Source organism: Mya arenaria, chromosome 12, assembly GCF_026914265.1.
Source record: "Mya arenaria isolate MELC-2E11 chromosome 12, ASM2691426v1".
NCBI lineage: Eukaryota > Metazoa > Mollusca > Bivalvia > Myida > Myidae > Mya > Mya arenaria.
Window position 1 is genome coordinate 45,280,083 of NC_069133.1, and position 19,134 is coordinate 45,299,216.

General features: G+C 33.7%; 1 protein-coding gene across 1 annotated transcript in view; it reads right to left on the bottom strand.

The window, feature by feature from the left end:
* The window catches only part of LOC128210730 (uncharacterized), a 47,697-nt gene that overhangs the window by 12,136 nt on the left and 16,427 nt on the right, over positions 1-19,134 (bottom strand). The window contains exons 3-11 of the mRNA XM_052915084.1: positions 16,855-16,972; positions 15,918-16,148; positions 13,453-13,613; positions 12,682-12,775; positions 11,252-11,403; positions 7,730-7,942; positions 6,591-6,796; positions 5,355-5,579; positions 4,647-5,042 (exon numbers count right to left, since the gene is read on the bottom strand). Coding sequence (XP_052771044.1) covers positions 4,647-5,042; positions 5,355-5,579; positions 6,591-6,796; positions 7,730-7,942; positions 11,252-11,403; positions 12,682-12,775; positions 13,453-13,613; positions 15,918-16,148; positions 16,855-16,972 — 1,796 coding nt within the window. The remainder of the gene's footprint in view (positions 1-4,646; positions 5,043-5,354; positions 5,580-6,590; positions 6,797-7,729; positions 7,943-11,251; positions 11,404-12,681; positions 12,776-13,452; positions 13,614-15,917; positions 16,149-16,854; positions 16,973-19,134) is intronic.

Below are 19,134 nucleotides of genomic sequence, written 5' to 3' on the forward strand. Positions count from 1 at the left end.
ACGGTATAGCGGACTGTTGCAAACGTGGTGCGTGGTCACATGTATGCCTTTTCGAAGACCGAAGATAGTTAATACCGCTAAATTATTCGTTACAAATGTGAACATTTGTCCGAATATGTAGTCAGGCTTGATGTGCGAGAGGACGGAACCTTGCTCGTAAACTGAACTATCGCAAGCAATTGGATTTTGTCAAATGCACCCTATGCTTGATTTGTACATTTAAACGTCACATTCTTGTGTAAAAGCTTGTAGCCATGTCCTTGGCAACTTTTCCATAATAGTTGGCCATTCCGAGCCATGCTCGTAGCTGTGTTATATTATCTGATCATCTAGGAGCTGTCACAATCGGGTAAATCTTCTCTTGTAATTAATGGGTACCATTTTCCATAAAAAAGTGTCCATTGAATGTTATCTGCTTCTCGAAAAATCGGCAATTATACAATCATGCGTGCAGATTGTATTTACTCAACATTTGTTTATTCAAGGAAGGTGTTTGTCATCTGTTTTGCGTGTGATAATCATGTCTTCCAGTACGCAGATGGTTCCGGATATGCCCTTCAATATCTGGTCAATAATACGTTGTCATATTGCTGTACCCATCACAAGAACGTTCTTCTTTTATTTCCCACTATGGCAAAGGTTAATGTCAAAGAAAGAAGAAAAGTAGTGGATCTGTTATCCATTTGTCAGTATGACATGGATTACAAGCTGTAGTGTATATATGAACAAGTTAACCAGAATTATGAAAAGATAAGTGATGTTGAAGCAAAACAAGCAGCATGTTGTGCAGACCTGCAAATTGTTAACAAAAGTTACCAGGAGCCGGATTTCCAAATGAAACATATTGAGGAACTTTGTAAAACACAGATAAACAATGGACCTCAAAGGTAATAAAATACAAATCGATTGATGCAGGAGCACGAAGCATGAGGAATAATGAGTAGTGTATGGGTTGACATAAAGGCTGCGTGGAAAACAGCTAGTTTTTGATTTCATGGACAATAAGCTAGAAATCGACACGAATGACATGTACATAGAGCGGGCGCACAAGAATGGGGACATATACAGAAGGGACCCAAAAATACCTATGGTGCGTTTCGTTTTCTTCTATAGCGTCAACATGGCGACAAAATACCGTACAATGCGGTCCCTGGTTTTGAAGATTACTCAACACGTGCTGAGGTTGAGACCAGTTTTGCGGTACACTAAAACCTACGTTACGCTACATTCGGCGTGCCTGGGACGTTATTCGGCCACCGGTTTCTGAGGCCGCAAAGTGCGTCCAAAACTTTACTTTTTAGCCGGTTCTGCCATACCTTATAATGGGGAGATAATGTCGGAGATATCACCGGAACCACGAATGCGGGGAGGTCCGGACCAGTCTTAAGGTGTCTCGATTCCCTACGTTACGTATAAACCAATAAAATAATATAAATTAAAAGTATTCATATTTCCATACCTCCTCTTGACGCATATCTGCAAAGCGTTTAAAATGGAAAGGGTGGCTCAGGTCAGAAGCAAGTACATTTAAACCTTTATGTGTTTATGGACTTTTACTTTTGTTATGAGATATAAGATAAAGGTCAGTACGTAAAAAGTCTATTAATTTAATAGGGATTTATAAAAGAACGCACTTGGTTACTTTTTAGAATATCTTGAAGCAGAAATACGCTGAATGCATGACGTCATAATTGTGAAAACACCGTGCGACGGAAACCGCTTGAAAGTTTTTTCAAAATCTGTAGCTTTTAAAAATGTGATTTCACCATGGCAAACACATGGCGATGACATGTCCTACATCGACGTTTGTGTTGTGGTCGTCGGCCTCACTTAAGTTTCTTATCAATTTGAACGACTTGGAATTGAAGGCACATTTGTTATGGTCAATAGATGATCACATACGATCACTATGCCAAAGGTTAATGTCATGTTGACCTTTACCATGAAATTAATAACTTCGGAACGATTTGTTTTGGAGTCCTCTAACTCTTAATGAACATTGCTCAAATCCATCTTGCCTTGGTCATTTGAAGATCCCTACTGAATTTGGGGTCAGTGGGGCAAAGGTCAAAGGCCACTGACGTGGTAAACTTTGTTTTGAATGAACATATCTAAGAATACAACCGATACCCAATTAAGCACAATTGGATCATGTGTACAGCAGAAAAAGTTCTTGAAGAAAACATATTTTAAACAATGGATTTAAACCGGACGGCACTAGCATAAAATATACACAAAATGTTTCCACTTGCAACGGCATGTTAATTTAAAACATGTTATTGCTTAATTTCTATGTGACATCTATGTGGTAAGATTCAAAAGAGAAAGGGAATAACAGGCCCAAGTAATCGACCGTTAGTAATAACCTGACATTTATAATTTTCGACGAAATGTTTAATCATTAACTGTTCTTCAATACTTTTCATAACAACATGTATCGAGTTATGAATGAGTGTTTTTAATGAAAACATTTCTTTTATAACAACTTCTTTAAACCTGCACTCTCACAGATTGAACGTTTTGACAAGTTTTTTTTTGTCTTGACAAAAATTTAGATGGCAGCTTTTTACATTTAATTAAATAAAACATGGATGTGTATGTATTTTTTTCTAAACCGTTAGTAACGGTTTAACAATTAAACATTAATTTTCGAACAGAAATATGAAATCTACGATCTGATATTTTGTCAGCAATCTTATATCATTGGTTTGCAGATATTTACGCCATAAAATTCTGTTTCCAGGACAAAAAAAAGAAGTTGTAAAAATGGTATGTCTGTGAGAGTGCAGCTTTATACATATACTAATTTTGGATTGCAACGTTACCAAGAGTTATAACTTAACTGCCTTTTGATGCTTCACAGATGCTCAATTGAAGAGTCATAATACAGTTTGATAAAATCTTTATTTTTTATTTTAATGAATTAATCATGTTAAACATATTCCACTTCAATGATCAAAACAAAAACAAACACACAAAACATATGATTTGTGTACTTCATTGATATCTTTTACAGGTACGTCGAGATTATATTCACAGCGTATTTTTACCTGTGCACAAATCATATTCTTTTCATGGTTCTGATCATAACAGTCAAAGGAGTACTACATACTACTGCATTAAAATCAAAAACAAATGTTAGCGTCAACCTATTTTGAGCCCCTTAAAATGGAACATCTCGTGTTCGGCCGACTTACTTGTATCCATGAGGCAAAAACCTTGTAAATGTTAATCGATTAACATAAGCAGTTAGTAGATTTATGCATGCAGTATCATTACATCGTAGTAAAACAATGCATTTTACAATAATACAACCAAATACCAGTTTGCAATTGTATGACTTATATCACAGAAAGTTAACATAAATTAAAACATACTACTAGAATATGAATTACTTCAGATGAATGATATAGTAACAAATTCATTTTAACAATTTTTCAGGATAACCCGTTTAGTTTTGCATAGGTGCAGGATCTTATTTCCAATGGTGTCCATGTTCATTGTCCGAGCTGTAATCAAATACTATTTAGTACACTGAATTATTCGAATTTTATGTTATGTACCTTGATATGTCGATTTATTATATGCATTCGCACTATAATCAGAATCACATAATTATAACATATTTACAACATGTCAGTTCTGATGGAATTTTTTCCACAAGATAGTTATTGAAATACTTCACAAAAATATAAATATTAAATAACAAATTAATTTATAAGTGGGCAAGTTCTTGTAAAGAACACTTATATCTATTCAATAACTAAACCTTATGAATACACAAAAACAGATTTCTCAGATTTCTCCATATCCTGATATATATATAGATATATATATATATATATATATATATATATATAGAGAGAGAGAGAGAGAGAGAGAGAGAGAGAGAGAGAGAGAGAGAGAGATTTTGTTTCTTTGGTGTTTTTTGGAAGCATTAAGATCCAGTGTTTATATGTTTCATCTCAAGACAGGTAAAAAACTACTAGGTAAACATAAATGCTTTCATATATTCTTCAGCATTTATTCAATCTTTATGAAACCCAGTCAGAATATTTTTCAATAAGATGTTTAAGAGCAATGTAAATATAGGTTTTCTTTGGTCATAAACTAGATCAAATATTAAGAAAAAACTTTGTTCAAGTTTTTTTTAATTCTATTACAAATTCAACAATGTTATCCAATCTTCAGGAAATTAATTCAGTTTATTTCTCATCATGATATTTAGGACCAGTGTGAATTTTGGTCATCTCGGGTCATCAACTATGTGGAATCCTTGAAACTATGGGTCAGCAGCATTTACCTTTACATTATTATATACACATCCTGCTGCAAAGTGTTACTTGTCAAAACATCCGGTTGAGATGCGAAACTGCATTCACCTAGTGTGAGTACTTTACTAAATCAGTTTGGATACTAATAAATCCGAAAAGATACCATTTAAATGTTATCAGATCAAACAAAGGATGCCACTCAAAATCAGAAACATAACAGATAAACATAACATAATAATAATTATACAGTATTGTTCAAGCGGTAAAAGTGTTTGTATCACATTCAGTCCTTAGCTGTTCAAAGCGTTCGAGTTGGAAATACAAATTAAAGTAATTTAAATTAATCGCCAATGTTTGTACACAATTAGATACCCCGGATAATACTGCGCTCTGTCAAACGCAACAAAGACAGCGGGGTCAGTAATAGAATCAACGCATGTATCAAAAAGGTCATGCATGGTTCCTGGTTTGCTCGGTGGCCTTCTGTGGTCATTATTTCCTCTTGTGTAATCTCCGACGAGAACTGACGTGAGAAACACGAATCTTGACCCTCCCGTTGTGTGTCTGTCACTGTAGGAAGCGTCTCTGGCAAAGTAGGCACCGTGTCCGAAAGCAGTGCCGTGTTTTCCTGAAACACGGGGGTCAATGTTATTGATGCATATTCCTCTTGCTGCTTCTAAAGTGTCCGTTCCGTGAAACAGCTCTCTTATTTCAAGATCGTTATCTCTTCCACGTCGTTTTGCCTTGATCTGCATACGTTTTCGTTTGCTACGCAAGAAATCAAACGGTTTAATATAATAATGATAATGTTATACAGGAAAACTGATACAATTGATAGAAACAATGGTAGCCAGTCAGGAAACTCAACGAGTAAAACGTTCTCAGCTTAAAGCTGATTAGAACATGATACGTAAACATTCTTATTATGAAATTGTAAAATAACAATTACATGATTTATAAACAAAACACATTTTACGCCGAAATATGATAATTTCAAATTTACAAAACAAAACATGCTACCAAATATGAAGACAATTCATCTTCTATCAGAATCTTAAAAAAAGATAAAACCCAACTCACCTAATGTATTGACCCCATAGGTCAAGAATTTGAACTCTATAGATAGCAGGGTTATGTATGTCATCCCTTGACATAGTTTCAAAGAACTTGGCTGCCACAGTTTTGTATTCTTGACCTAGGGACACTTTTACAAGCTCAAAGGAGTGAATACTGTCCTGTGGTGACCAATGGTGCGGTGTTTCAATATCTGCCTGCATCGGTTCAATAAGTGAAAGTGACTCGGGTCTGAAATAAGCAAGATCAAGAGTTCCAAGTTGTGATATTGGCCTAGGTCTGAAATCAGCGTGCTTAGGGATCAAGTAATAAAAGTGGTTCAAGAAATATGCATGATAGGGAATAAAGTAGTGGACGTGGCTCAGGTCATAAATAAACATGATTATGGGATCAAGTTGTGAAAGAGGCTGAGGTTTGAAATAAGCATGATAAGGGAATCATGTAATAGAAGTGGCTTAGATCTGACATAAGCATAACTAGGGGATCAAGTAGCGAAGTGGCTTAGATCTGACATAAGCATAACTAGGGGATCAAGTAGTGAAGTGGCTTAGGTCTGACATAAGCATAACTAGGGGATCAAGTAGCGAAGTGGCTTAGATCTGACATAAGCATAACTAGGGGATCAAGTAGCTTAAGTGGCTTAGGTAAGAAATGAGCATTATAAGGTAATCAAGCAGTGGACGTAGCTCATGTCAGAAATAAGTATGATTAGGGGATCAAGTAGTGGAAAAGGCCCAGGTCAGAAATAAGCATGATTAGTGGATCAAGTAGTGGAAAAGGCTCAGGTCAAAAATAAGCATGATTAGGGGATCAAGAAGTGGAAACGGCTCAGGTCAAAAATAAGCATGATTATGGGGATCAAGTAGTGGAAAGAGCCCAGGTCAGAAATAAGCATGCTTAGGGGATCAAGTAGTGGAAATGGCTTGGTAAGAAATAAGCATGCTTAGGGGATCAAGTAGTGAAAGTGGCTGAGGTATGAACAAGGTCTTTAAATTTAGAAAACAATTTTTTAACACTATTTGCGCTATTGTTTTTTACGCCCATATGTACGTTGATCGAAAATACTACAATTAATATAAATGGATTATATAGTGTTTTTGAACTGAAACAAACTAATAAACACGCAAAAATGGAATAATAAACTCGGAATAATTTATGAGTAACAATAGCTAAAATGTTTAAACAAATTACACACTGAAATAAAATATCATTTTTTAAACATTTGATTAATGATATACATACCCAGTTTGATAAATAATGTCGTTAGGCATAACGAGCAAAGGACGTCTTCGAAGTTCTCGTGTCTTGCTGGTGACAATATTTGTCTGTGTCATCTGCTGCAAGTCCACATCATATAAGTAGGTCCCATCTTCAAGAAAGAAGCTATAGTATCGTTGTTCAGTTTGTTGAGTTCGGTATCTTATCTCTAACGTTTGCTGTAACGAGTCCTGCAAAGATTTGTGTGCAACTCAATTTTAAATTCATCAAATATGAACAATAGGAACATTTTTTCCATGAAAATTGGCATTTATATCTTGTCTATGAATAAACATGTGAATAAATATACCTAAATGCATTTTATATTCGAAACAAACACCTGCCAGTTGGTTATTCGACCATTACCAAGTTTGTCGTTGGGAATTCAGACTTCACCTTATTGTTAAGTCAAAGGTTGTAAAGAAATATCACGTATTTTGTCTATTTACCCATGTACACGTATGTTTTTTTTATTACACATCCTGTTTTTCGTACAATTGCCAGTTGGTTTATTGAAAATTAGTTGGATATTAGCATATGACCAATCGGCAAATTTCGAATATCCAACTGGCGAATGCAGAAAAAATACTCAAATAAAACAGTTTTTTCACACGAATATCCATCTGTGTACATGCATGAATATACATGGCGTGTAGTTTCTTCACATGTGTACCTTGCAACCATAAAATATGACAAATTTCAATTTCCAAATACCAACTGGTTGATAGTTGGATACTGGCAAATTACTGAAAAGGGACGAGTAGCTAAACATCAATATCAACCTTTTTCGATTCCTCAACTGGCGATTGCTGAATATTCAAATAACTAACATCCAAATAGTAGGTAGTTGGATATTCGATTCCTCAACTACCTTACAACTTTACCGTCATATTCATAATTAAATCAGAGGAATATTTATGTAGACTTTGTAAACTACCTCATTGTCCACCGATATCATTACCACACTGTTGCCAGACCAAATGTGCTCAACAATAGTATTCATCATTTGAATTGTTTTTTTTTTCTACGAAGAAAACATGTCGCTCTGAATTAAACTTTACAGCAAGACCCAGACAACTTCTTTCATTAAGCGATTATATTAAATGCATCGTTTGTAAACGTACAGGTGTAAACTTATTCCATTCGTCCTCGTCGTTTTGCCAAAACCATCTCCATTGTGTATCAAATTTTATTGGAGCTTCCCAAACGTCCTTTTCAAGTGTGTAATCTGGTGTTGACAAACGACGAACAGCCACCGGCTGGCTAGATCCAGCCTGAACTGCATAGAGGTTCGCTTTGAATTGAATCTGGAACACTACTTCCTTGTTCAATACATTCTGAAAAAGGTGTAATGTAAATTGGTTGATCAATTGCTTACCATCAAAAGTCTGCTTGTATACATTATTAATCATTATTAGTCATCTCTGAAATTAAGTCGTTCTCCTGAAATTGCCATTGTCAAATTTTAAGATACATATTCTTAAACACCTGCTAAGTTCACAATTTTCGTTCCGGTGTAACATGTGTAATATTTTGAATTTTAATATTTTAAATAAATTTGACGTTAGTGACAATATTTTTTTAAATAAAGTATTTTGACTTTATGTAATAATAGATTGTAACCTTTTTGAAAAATTGGCCCCAATAAGTAGCAAATTTCAAAGTTAAATTGTTACTTAATCTTGATTTTCTTAATTGAAAAAAAATGAGTTGATTGCGATCAACATAATGTTTTCTTCCATATAAAGTCCAACTTTTACATAAGTAGGAATAACACACAATGATACTTAAAAATATAGAATGCGTAGCTTTATCCTGCTATTAGGGTTAAAGGTACGGCTTTAAGGTAACCGATGCAAAATTATTAGAGATTTAGATGCCTTGTGACCCCAACAACCATTATCTTTCATATGAAAACTACAATATATGTGGTCACCAGGCATCAGAATAATTGTACATCGTTTACTTTAGACTGAATAACAATATGTTGCCGTAAATTTCGTGTTTGTCTTTTTTGGACTTTCCTTCATGCATTTAAATTTAAATAATATCACCTCTTTAATTTAATATCTTTATAATGATGCATTGTGCTTGCATTTACTTATTTAATTTCATAAGCCAAAATATGCCTTTTACTCGAATTTACTTGTTTAATTTCATAAGCCAAATTTAAATTGTACTTGCATTGAATACAAAGCAGGGATGCAGAATATGAAAACGTTCTACTCACGATATTATATATTTCCGTTCTATCTGCACTGGCACAAAATTTGTCCTCGATTTTCACATTCATGGGCAAACTAGCCCAACTTTTATCTGCCAAATTTATTTGCCACATATACGGCAATTTCTGATCAGGATGAAGAAATTGGCAGATTGGGTCCTTACAGCGATCTTCAAGATATTTTGTGCAAATGGTTTCCGGGCCATCTACAGAAAAACATTCATTATTTTTTATTTATTATAGTTTGAAAACAACAACAACTTTAAAGTTGGTCCTTAGGAAGCATTGACACTGTTAATACAGTCTTAAAATTGTATCTTCATATTTTGTGTAGTATCATGTGCGTTCAATTAATCACCTTTCAGTACAACAACTGCTTTGCATGTTTTCCACGACATCGTTAAATTTCAGTGTAAACTATTTTTTCATACTTTATGCGGTTAAAAGGTATAGTTTTATGCAATATTTGATGTATGGGAAATAAGTGATACGTCTATTAGTGAAGAACTAATATGCAAGCAAGGGGATAATTTGATTCTAATCAACTCTATTTCTATACGTACGAGTAGCTGCACGTACAGGTAAAGGTTGCAGTTAAGTTTAAAATGCAATGCATTTTTTTGCAATAATTGCACAGCACATGTTGGACTAGTGTTTTCATACATGATATATTAAACTAGTACAAAGTGCACATACCTGGGTGACGTAATGCACATAAAAGTTCACCCATGTACATGTATCCATACGCATAATGTTTCGCAACCTTTACTATTTAACAGTATCAGCACTTGTTATGTAGAGAACAAGGATGATCAAATATAAACAAACCACGTTGCCCTGATTTTCCGTAATGTATCATCGATGCAGCAACTGATGTCGACGTCTCCGGCAATAATTCTGTGTCGGTTGCCATGTCAGTTTCAGTTCGAGGCCTTATCTCCTCTTCTAAAATAAGGTTAGTGATTTGTCTTTTAAGTCAAAAACAAATTGCTCATTTGGCTGAATTTCTCGAACAAGTGTACGTGACTTATAATAGGATAAAGCTAAGCAAACCCATTTTGTTTTGGTATGTTTTGGTATAATTTCTGTAATATTCTATATTTAAGGAGTGTAAAGATGATGAAAGAAAATTATTTTTATAATAACACGATATATATTTGTTTTGTTTGTTTTACAAATTGTAAATATTTTGGCTAAATTATATAAGAGACTAAATTAAGTTTGTTATGCTTAAACCTTTTCTAGAAATCGGGCCCTTGTACTTAAATGTTGACACACCAAGGTAAAGCAATTAAAATAAACATAATTGTAAATGATCCGGTTATATACTTAAAAGATAGTTCAAATCCTATGATTGTTTTAGTTTGATTTCCCCCACAAAACGATTCATACAATAAAGAGTTTCATATGTACATGCTATTATATATTTTATAAAGTTATAGAGTAAAATATTGGACTTAAATTAGTATTGTTTTGCAAAAGCATTTGAACAGAAATTAATGTGATGTTTTGGTATCACAACATACCCTATAAATTGTTCATGTTTTTTTTTGCGATCAAATAAGACGTGCGCTTGAAAAATTGTTCAAATTATACCTTATGGAAGATAGGCGTTATGGGGTTGACCTGGACATCGCTCATAATCTTTGAATCTCAGCTCCTGAATTGCAATGTTTCAAAATTACACGAACATTACCTACAAATGCAAGCCAGTAACAGAAAAATCTCATATATATATATATATATATATATATATATATATATATATATATATATATATATATATATATATATATATATATATATATATATATATATATATATACCCTTAAAAGCTAAAACCTATCCAACAGCCTCTGTGTATACTGCCCCGAGAGTGACTCACTGGTAGAGTGTTGCTTCAGGTGTGGAGAGTAGGGGTTACAAATCGTAAAAACCAAAAAAACGTTAATATATAGAACCATTTGCCCAACGCTCGGCATTTTAAGGCTAGTTCTTGGTTAATGGTTTACTCAGTACTGGTTTAACCCAGGAACGTTGTATGCAGTGCATCGGTGTTATAAACAAAGCAAGCTAAAGAACCAAGAGGTCTCATCGCAAAAAGCTAGCGTATCGCCCCAGGATATCTTTTATCTCTGTCAGCTTCTTAAAGTCTTCTAATATCTGAATTTCACTGGGTATTGCAGTCCCTTCTATGTTATGTAATTTGATGCATTTAAACGAAAAACAGCGTCAGTGTAACATGAATTATCATCCGGTCGTTTTGGCTTGGGGATACTTTAATTTAAAAAAGCGATGTCGACACATTAGTGTATTTTAGTTATCCACAAAATACTTTTTGAGTAAAACAAAATATTCGTCAAAATAAGTTGCTATAATGGTTGTTATAAATGTATCTTTAATCAAGTTATATATGTGTTACCTCTAAACTTGTGTGTGTGTACTCCGCCATGGCGGTGATACAATAATGCTGTGTGTTGACGGTTTGTGTCCATTTTTTATTTCTAACTATGGTGTCCAGGCCATTAAGTGGATGAAATTTCACATCATCTGGGAAACGTCTCAGTGTTATGCCTGAAATGTTAGCAACTCGATGTTTCACAGAACGAAGTTATGCTCGTATATATAAATGTACTTACGGCTCAAACATGTAGATACTGTTCAATACTATATGATTAACATGTACACAGCCATTCTATTAAAGAATTATAAGAGACGGATTGGCAGTAACATTATTCTTGCCTATCTCATGTACAAACACTAAAACAATGAAACAGTTACTTGTTTCTTAGCAGCAGTATTTATTTAATAACATAAAGTTTACTTTCACGAATTACTTAAAAAAGTGCATGTCATTGAAAAAGAAGATTTGATGTAGTTTAAATATTTAAAAAAAAACTAAAAGATTGAATAAGAGCAAACAATTTATTTTTATTTTTAAAGGCTAAAATTAAAGTTGTGTGTAACACTTACCTATTACCTTAACTATATAGAACATTAATTCTGCATTTAAGTTTTTCCCAGCAGGATTTTGCTAGTGCATGTTGAAATGTTTTTACATAGGGTTCTGGGTGAGCAAAAAGAAACTCAAATTTGGCCATCTCTGGCATAGCACCAAAATGAAACATTTATACTTTGAGCATTATTAATGCGAAAAGCTACAGAAACAAGCTCCGCAGCAAAACATTTAAACATAAACCCGGTTTAATGGCACTGGGTAAACGCCAAAGACATAGACCATCAAAACAAAAAATCACAAACAAGAAACATGGAAGAACAGCACAATACTCCACAAACAGTATAATTTAAACACATAAATAATCGTCAGCCAAATGAGATTCATTCTAAATTGATCGCGATATATATATATATATATATATTGAGCTCAGACTGTCTAAACCTGAAGGTAAATTGTAATAGCAAGATCGGCACTCGAGGACCCTATAATATTTACTGCTCTGGAAAACGTACTCTCCCATTTCAATTAACGCTGTATCGTTATATATAGGTTTTTAATAGTAAAGGAACTCGTTCAAATATATAATGTTCGAAACTTGTTTATATGTCAATTTAGATAATTTCCTTTTATGAACATATATAACACAGCAACTGACAAATACTAATTTGATAATAATTTTGTAAATTAAAGCATCAATTCATTCAATTTGTATCAGCGTAATTAAAGCCAACGGCAAACAAACATATTGTTTGTTGCCATTATCTTTTCACATTCCACATGTATTTATTTTTGTCAATGTCCGACCCATTAAAACGTAAACGAGTCCCTGTAATGAACATTTGCAATATTTTACTATGTCTCTATGAAATTAGCTTAAGATTGACAAAACCCACGTCCTTCTTGGAGCCTTTTAATTAACGACGTTTCTCTTCCCTTCGGCGGCTTTGGTTTCCCTCTGTTAAACAAGTAGTCCTCGGATCGCAATTCCTGTAACAAATACATTGTATACAGCTAAAGACAAGTCAAACAACACCTGTCAGATACAAGAATGGTATGTTTACCCTCTCAAATGCTCACTTTTGTGGCAATTTGAGCAGCAAACCATTGCGGAGCAACTTCTTTTTTTCAATCTCTTATAAAAAAAAATATCTTAAAATAACCAAATACCCTATAAGTTGTATTCTTAAGAAGATAACTCCATATGAGCAAAAACAAACGAAAAAGCTGTTAGAGTCACGTGCCTTAGGATACTCTAGTTTTGATAGGATAAGCTTTTGTGTTGAAGGTCACTGTGGCCGTGATCTTTGATCTACTGACCTCAATGAATAGGGTCCATCTGCTTGTCATGACCAACCACCCTTAAATGTTTGAGGACTGTAGTCTAGTTATGAAGTGTACAAGCTTTTTCGTTTTCAAGTTCAGTGCGAATGTTATCTTTCACATACTGCTCTCTAAATGAATTTGGTCAACTGTAAGGCAATCATCTTACCTTGCCAAATTTGACAACCTTAGTCCAAAGCGTTTTCTAGGTATCAGAAGGACCAACGTGTGCAAAGCAAAACACACGCCGCTCCTTCGAAGTGTAGTGAGTGTGTGTGTGGGGGGGGGGGCGTACAACAGCTCATAAGCCACGATAAGCTCAATGAATAAATGTTTATACACACCTCTAAGGAGAATTCTTTATGGTCTTCCATCACTGTAATGCACTGATACGATACGTTTTCATTTTGAAGCACTCCATTCTTTACTGACGTGTATAATCCAGTGACGGGGACAAACTCTGACGTGGTTCCAGAGGTTTCCTCCCTTAAGATTGCCGCCAGGTCTGACAAATACAGCATGTTTAAACTAACTTGTTGTACAACAATCATGTGCCTCAACGTGTTTCGAATAATTGATTCAGATGTAGACCGTTCCACAGCGGTAACCAAAACCTATTTACTGACTACAGATTTATATCGTATCTATCGTTGATTGTCTCTTAGCCTTTGACCTTTGTGAATGCTTGCACCTAAGCTCGTTCCTGCAGTTTACATTGAAGGGTAGGTAAAAACTCTCCTCCTGTAGCAGGACTGGACAGATTTTCATAAAATATATCAGGGCAACTCCTAATTTGAGCTATTTTTCCTGTAATATCTCACTGGTCAAATGGTATAACGATCTATTAAATAGTTTATTTTCGTTGAATTAATTGAAAATACATATTATTATATTGAAAATATCTTTACTTTTTTAATTTGACTATGAGATCTACTTATGTTATGAAATTACTTAAGATGTTTTATGAATACTACCTGATTTACACGTTTCTTTCCAATCTTAGTGGATTCACTTTGTGTGCTCATGTTTTATATTTGGAAGTGAGGTATGGTTTGTGTATTTATATCAATGTCTTTAGGATCATTGTCAAGTGCTTCTAAGCAGCGTTTATATTTGATATTTTGGCTACTGGGCTTGCCCGTGACATTGTACTGTTCGGTGTAATATAATGTGAATATGATATCCTATCTTTATATACAACCCGATGAAGGCCAAGATGGCCGAAATGACGTTTTTATGTGTTAAATGTTGAGGTTGGACTTCTATTATAGAATATTATATCAAATAGTTGTTACATGTGTTCACTGTGTGTGGCAATATGATCTCAATACTGTTTAACTTCTTTTGATATATGTATTTTATATGCCAAATTATGTTAAGCACACTTAACTCTTATATGCAGATGATTCTACTACTTCAGGATCCGGCAAACATTAAAATGAGATAGAGTCTACGCTTTGAGCTGTTAATTGTTACTTGGTAGCTCATCAGCAACAAACGAGCCCAATAGTTGGTTAAATACTCAGGTACAACATTTGATAAGAGTTTATGTTTTTATGTTATGGTTATGCATGTTATCAAGCTTAAATATTCTGTATAGAAAACGTGATTTCCTTACACGCCATACCATGGAATTTCTGATTATGTCCTCTGTTCACAGTCCTTTTGACCATGTTTCAATTGTTCTGTGTATTCTATTACTCAAGGATTGAAAAACAAGCTGCATGTTACCCAAAATCAACTAATTGGATTTGTTTCAAATTGTATGGAGCTTTTCACTTAATATCTAAATTGGCTACCTGTGTCAAGTACAGTGTTTGTATTGCTCTCTGTCATGGTAAAATATATCTTTGAAAACATGTCCTTTTGAAAGACGTTGCAACTTCAGTTCATGATTGTAGCACTCGGTTTAGAGAGACCAGATCAACTTGTGTAAATGATACATTGATAAAGTGGTTGCTTTACCTACCTAAAGGTCAAAGGTTTTTGTAAGAAGTCATTTGCCTATCGTGGTTGTTCATTGTGGAATGAGTTGCCGCAATATACGAGTAATATTAAGTCAATATATAGTAAAAGTCCTCTGTAAAAACGCAATGTTGGATTAAGGCAATTCTTTTTTTATTATATTTGCTTTAATTTGGTTTCTTTTCATAGAGTTTTAGTGTTTTTATCGTAGGAATTATTTGTTACACACTTTCTGTGGTAAAACTGTGTTAGGTTTAATAAGTTAGATTTTTTTTTGCAATTTACACCTTCGGCATAACACTTCAATGTTTTGTTTCAGTGATTATTTCATCTGTCCGTGCAATGATAAAAGATATAGATTGATGATTGCCTTTTTAATAAATGTTTTTCTTTGCTACTGTAATATATGTTTAACTGTATGTCAAACCATTTTTTTTCAGGAAAGACTACAATGGAAAAATAGGGATAAGCAATTTCTGTTTTGTGATAACCTTTGTGTATCGTGACATTTTCTTACTTATGCTTGTTGTTTAATTTCATGTATAATGGTTCATATTGTGTACAATCAAACTATCTATCTAATAATACCTGGGTAGGTTTGATAAAGCCAGTGTCCGTTTGTCTAATTTGTTTCATTTTACTCACAACTGTCTTACCAATTTATGTTACTCTACTCATGATAATAACCATGGATATGAAAAGTTTTTCTCGACATGATAACCTAACGACCAATGGACGTAAAATATACTGACTTTAAACTTCTAAGATAATCAGAACTTCTTAATGATTATTCATGAATTTATAAAGGCGTTCCCAGACGAAGATGCAATAAGATTGACACTACCTGAAACACTTAAATGGGCGTGTCTTGGTTCAGATTTTACGATGGGATGCCTCCGCCTGACGTCGGTTTGCAGTTCAATGTGTCGTCGACGATGTTTCTTCTCCTTTTTTTCTTTGTCAGGTGCGAGGCCAATGTCAAAGCGACCAACATGGGGATAGTCTGCAGCAACGTTCATGCTGTGTAATAAGTCTACGATTCCTGACTCATCCAAAACAGTGTTGTTCCGAATATCTGCCAATTGAAAACGAAAGAAAATAGTTTTTAAAGTTCGGGATTTTCACTTTGTATTATTTTGTTCTGATCGTGACGACACGGTAAACCATTTGAATTTGAATACAGTGGAACGACATTCATCTGATAACATTTATAATATAGATTCTATTATTATAATTGCACCGCGATATTAGATATGTATATAGCGAAACTTATACTGTCTCGTTTTAAAGGTTCAAATCCTCGAGATAGATTAACAAAATAAACGTATTTATGTTAATGCATGTTTATGTTTTACTGATTTGACTGAAATTATAATGACGAATCGTTGCATCTCTCTAACTGGCTTCCTATGATTAGGTAATGTAATTGCATTACTACTTTTTTGTCTATGATCATGTGATGCCATAATTTTACGCTTTTACTTTCTGCTGTGATCAAAGAAATTTACTGCATTTTTCTTACTCTTTCCAATAATGGAATTTCATTGCATAACGCTCATTTTCTTCTATGATCATATGATTTCACTGAATGATATTTTGTTTCTTTCATAATGGACTGTGATCGTTCTTCAGATATTCAAAGAATTGCATTTCATTACTCCTGGTTTATTCCTATAATAAAGGAAATGTGTTGCATGACTGCTACTTTCTTCCTGTAATCATGGCATTTATCATATTACTCTTATATTTCTCTATTATCATAGAAATTGCACTACTCTTACTTTCTTCCTTCTCCAAGGTCTGGTCCACTTGTTCCAACAAGCTCTTGCCCCGTGAGCATTGTTTTTCCTGGTCATGTTCATAGTCCTTTATCATATTCTGTATCGCCTCCTTGTTTGTCTTAAAATATATTATTTATATACACTTAATTGATAACTGCACTTATACGGATATCATCTTTGTTATACGTGAAAGTAATTTCACTTGTTAATAAAACTGATACTATTTTCATGGTTTGGTTTATGATGTTCAAGCATTTATATATAAGACACAAACATTTGCTTTGAAAAAAACAACAATTTAGTGTCTTTGAAAAGAGTAAAATGCAGATACTGCAAAAACGAAACAAAACAAAACAAAATACTATAAATATATATATAAAAAAATCTTTGGTAGAAATATCCAATGTTTGAAACACTCACCTAAATAAGCGTACGTAATTTGGGGGTAAAAAAGTTATTTCATATAAAATCAGAAAGTTAACGTGCGACGACCAAATGACAAAAACTCGAAATCCTTCCAAATGTGTTGCACACGAGGTATGGTTTTTTTTGTAAGATAAATACTTATGCGAAAAAACTTCATTGTGGTTGTAAAATTTGAATTGTTTGTTACACATATCACTTGAACGTATCGACAAACTCATCAACAAAACAATCAAAAAATTTATCAGTTAAAATATGAAGGTTTTGTTCATAAAGGTGTGCACAACATTTCATGTTATAGACTGTTTGTCAATATGTCAATATGGACATGTTAACGACTAAAATGGAGCGATTCAATACTGACAAATAAGACAAATGATAATACGAATACTTTTATATCCAAGATATATTTTCCTGTATATGCGATATAGCATACTTATCATACATAAACGTGAACTGGTATGCCATTTCCTTGGTATGTTTATCGTTGATTTACCCCTTCACGTACCCGAATAACACTTTACCATTGTGTGTTACCAATTGGCTTAAAATATGTGTATATTCCATGTCGCCTTTCAATCGTAATGTTTAAATCTAAATATAGATACTAAAGATTCTTGATATTATTCTAAGACCAGTGGACTTAATGTACAGTAATAAAAGCAACAACAATTTTTGTTTAAATAATGTATAACTAAGGTTTTTGATGTTTAAAAAAGTATTTATTTCTCTTCATTAAAATAATATCACAATTTCATTGAAAATTCAGGTTCCATTCTGAATAGTGAAACTAAACAAAAGCGCCCCGGATCGAAGGCCATACGGTTCTTCGTGTTTTCGTAAAAGAGGCTAAGTTATGGGCCTTGATATACATGTGCATTTGTTTCATTTGAATCCCTCGAACGGTAATGTGAACTATTTTCGGGTCATGGTCAACCTTCAGGTTTTGGAAAATACATTTGGTCGAAAAAACCCAGCTACTTCTAAACTTCAAGGATATCTGATTTAGTTATGTCGTTTAGTTTTTATTGATTTGTTGAATCGGTTTGAAATGTAATTAAATTGGAGAAAAATCCACATCAAAATCGATTTATCGCTTCAAAATCTTAATTTCAAAATTTATATGAACAATTCAAGGTACAGTGTCAACTTTGAAATCCACAAAACAATACTTTCTTCAAATTTCTTTGCAAAAAGACTGAAATCAAATGAATAACATAGAGGAAAATTTGCTTCTGTGGTTTGCGACACACACAGAATAACCTTCTCTGTTGCATCTATCTCTTGACCACATATCCACTGTGGTTGGAATATTTCCAGAGTATTCTCGTCCATTCTTTACATGTTTGTTTTTTATAACTTGTGTATCTTCATGTATATGTTATAATAAGGATCCAAACGCATACTATGGCTACAACAACAAACAAAAACAAACCATTAAAAAGCAAATTGTGTAATCTGCTTTTGATTTAAACAAGTCGTCTAACAGCTGCTATAGGATTTGAATGCTGCCCGTAAACGATCTAAATCTATTTAACGTATGTAACAGATACAATGCGAGGCAAAGCCGAGGCTAAAATTGGTGTTCGTCCTAGCGAAACGGTTTCTTATGTCCGTAAAAGGACACTTTTGAAGTTAAAATGAGTAATTGTATCCGACTTATATGACGATAAGTGTATTCCATACATATTAGAGAGCAAATAAATGCATTAATAAATAAATGAATACAGATTTATAAATAGATGAATAGAAATATTATTTTCGAAAGATAAACATTAGATTATTATCACGGCATTTCTAAATAAAATGCACCTGCTAGTGGGATAACTCGAAATTCTCGTGCACGGTCTGCTTACA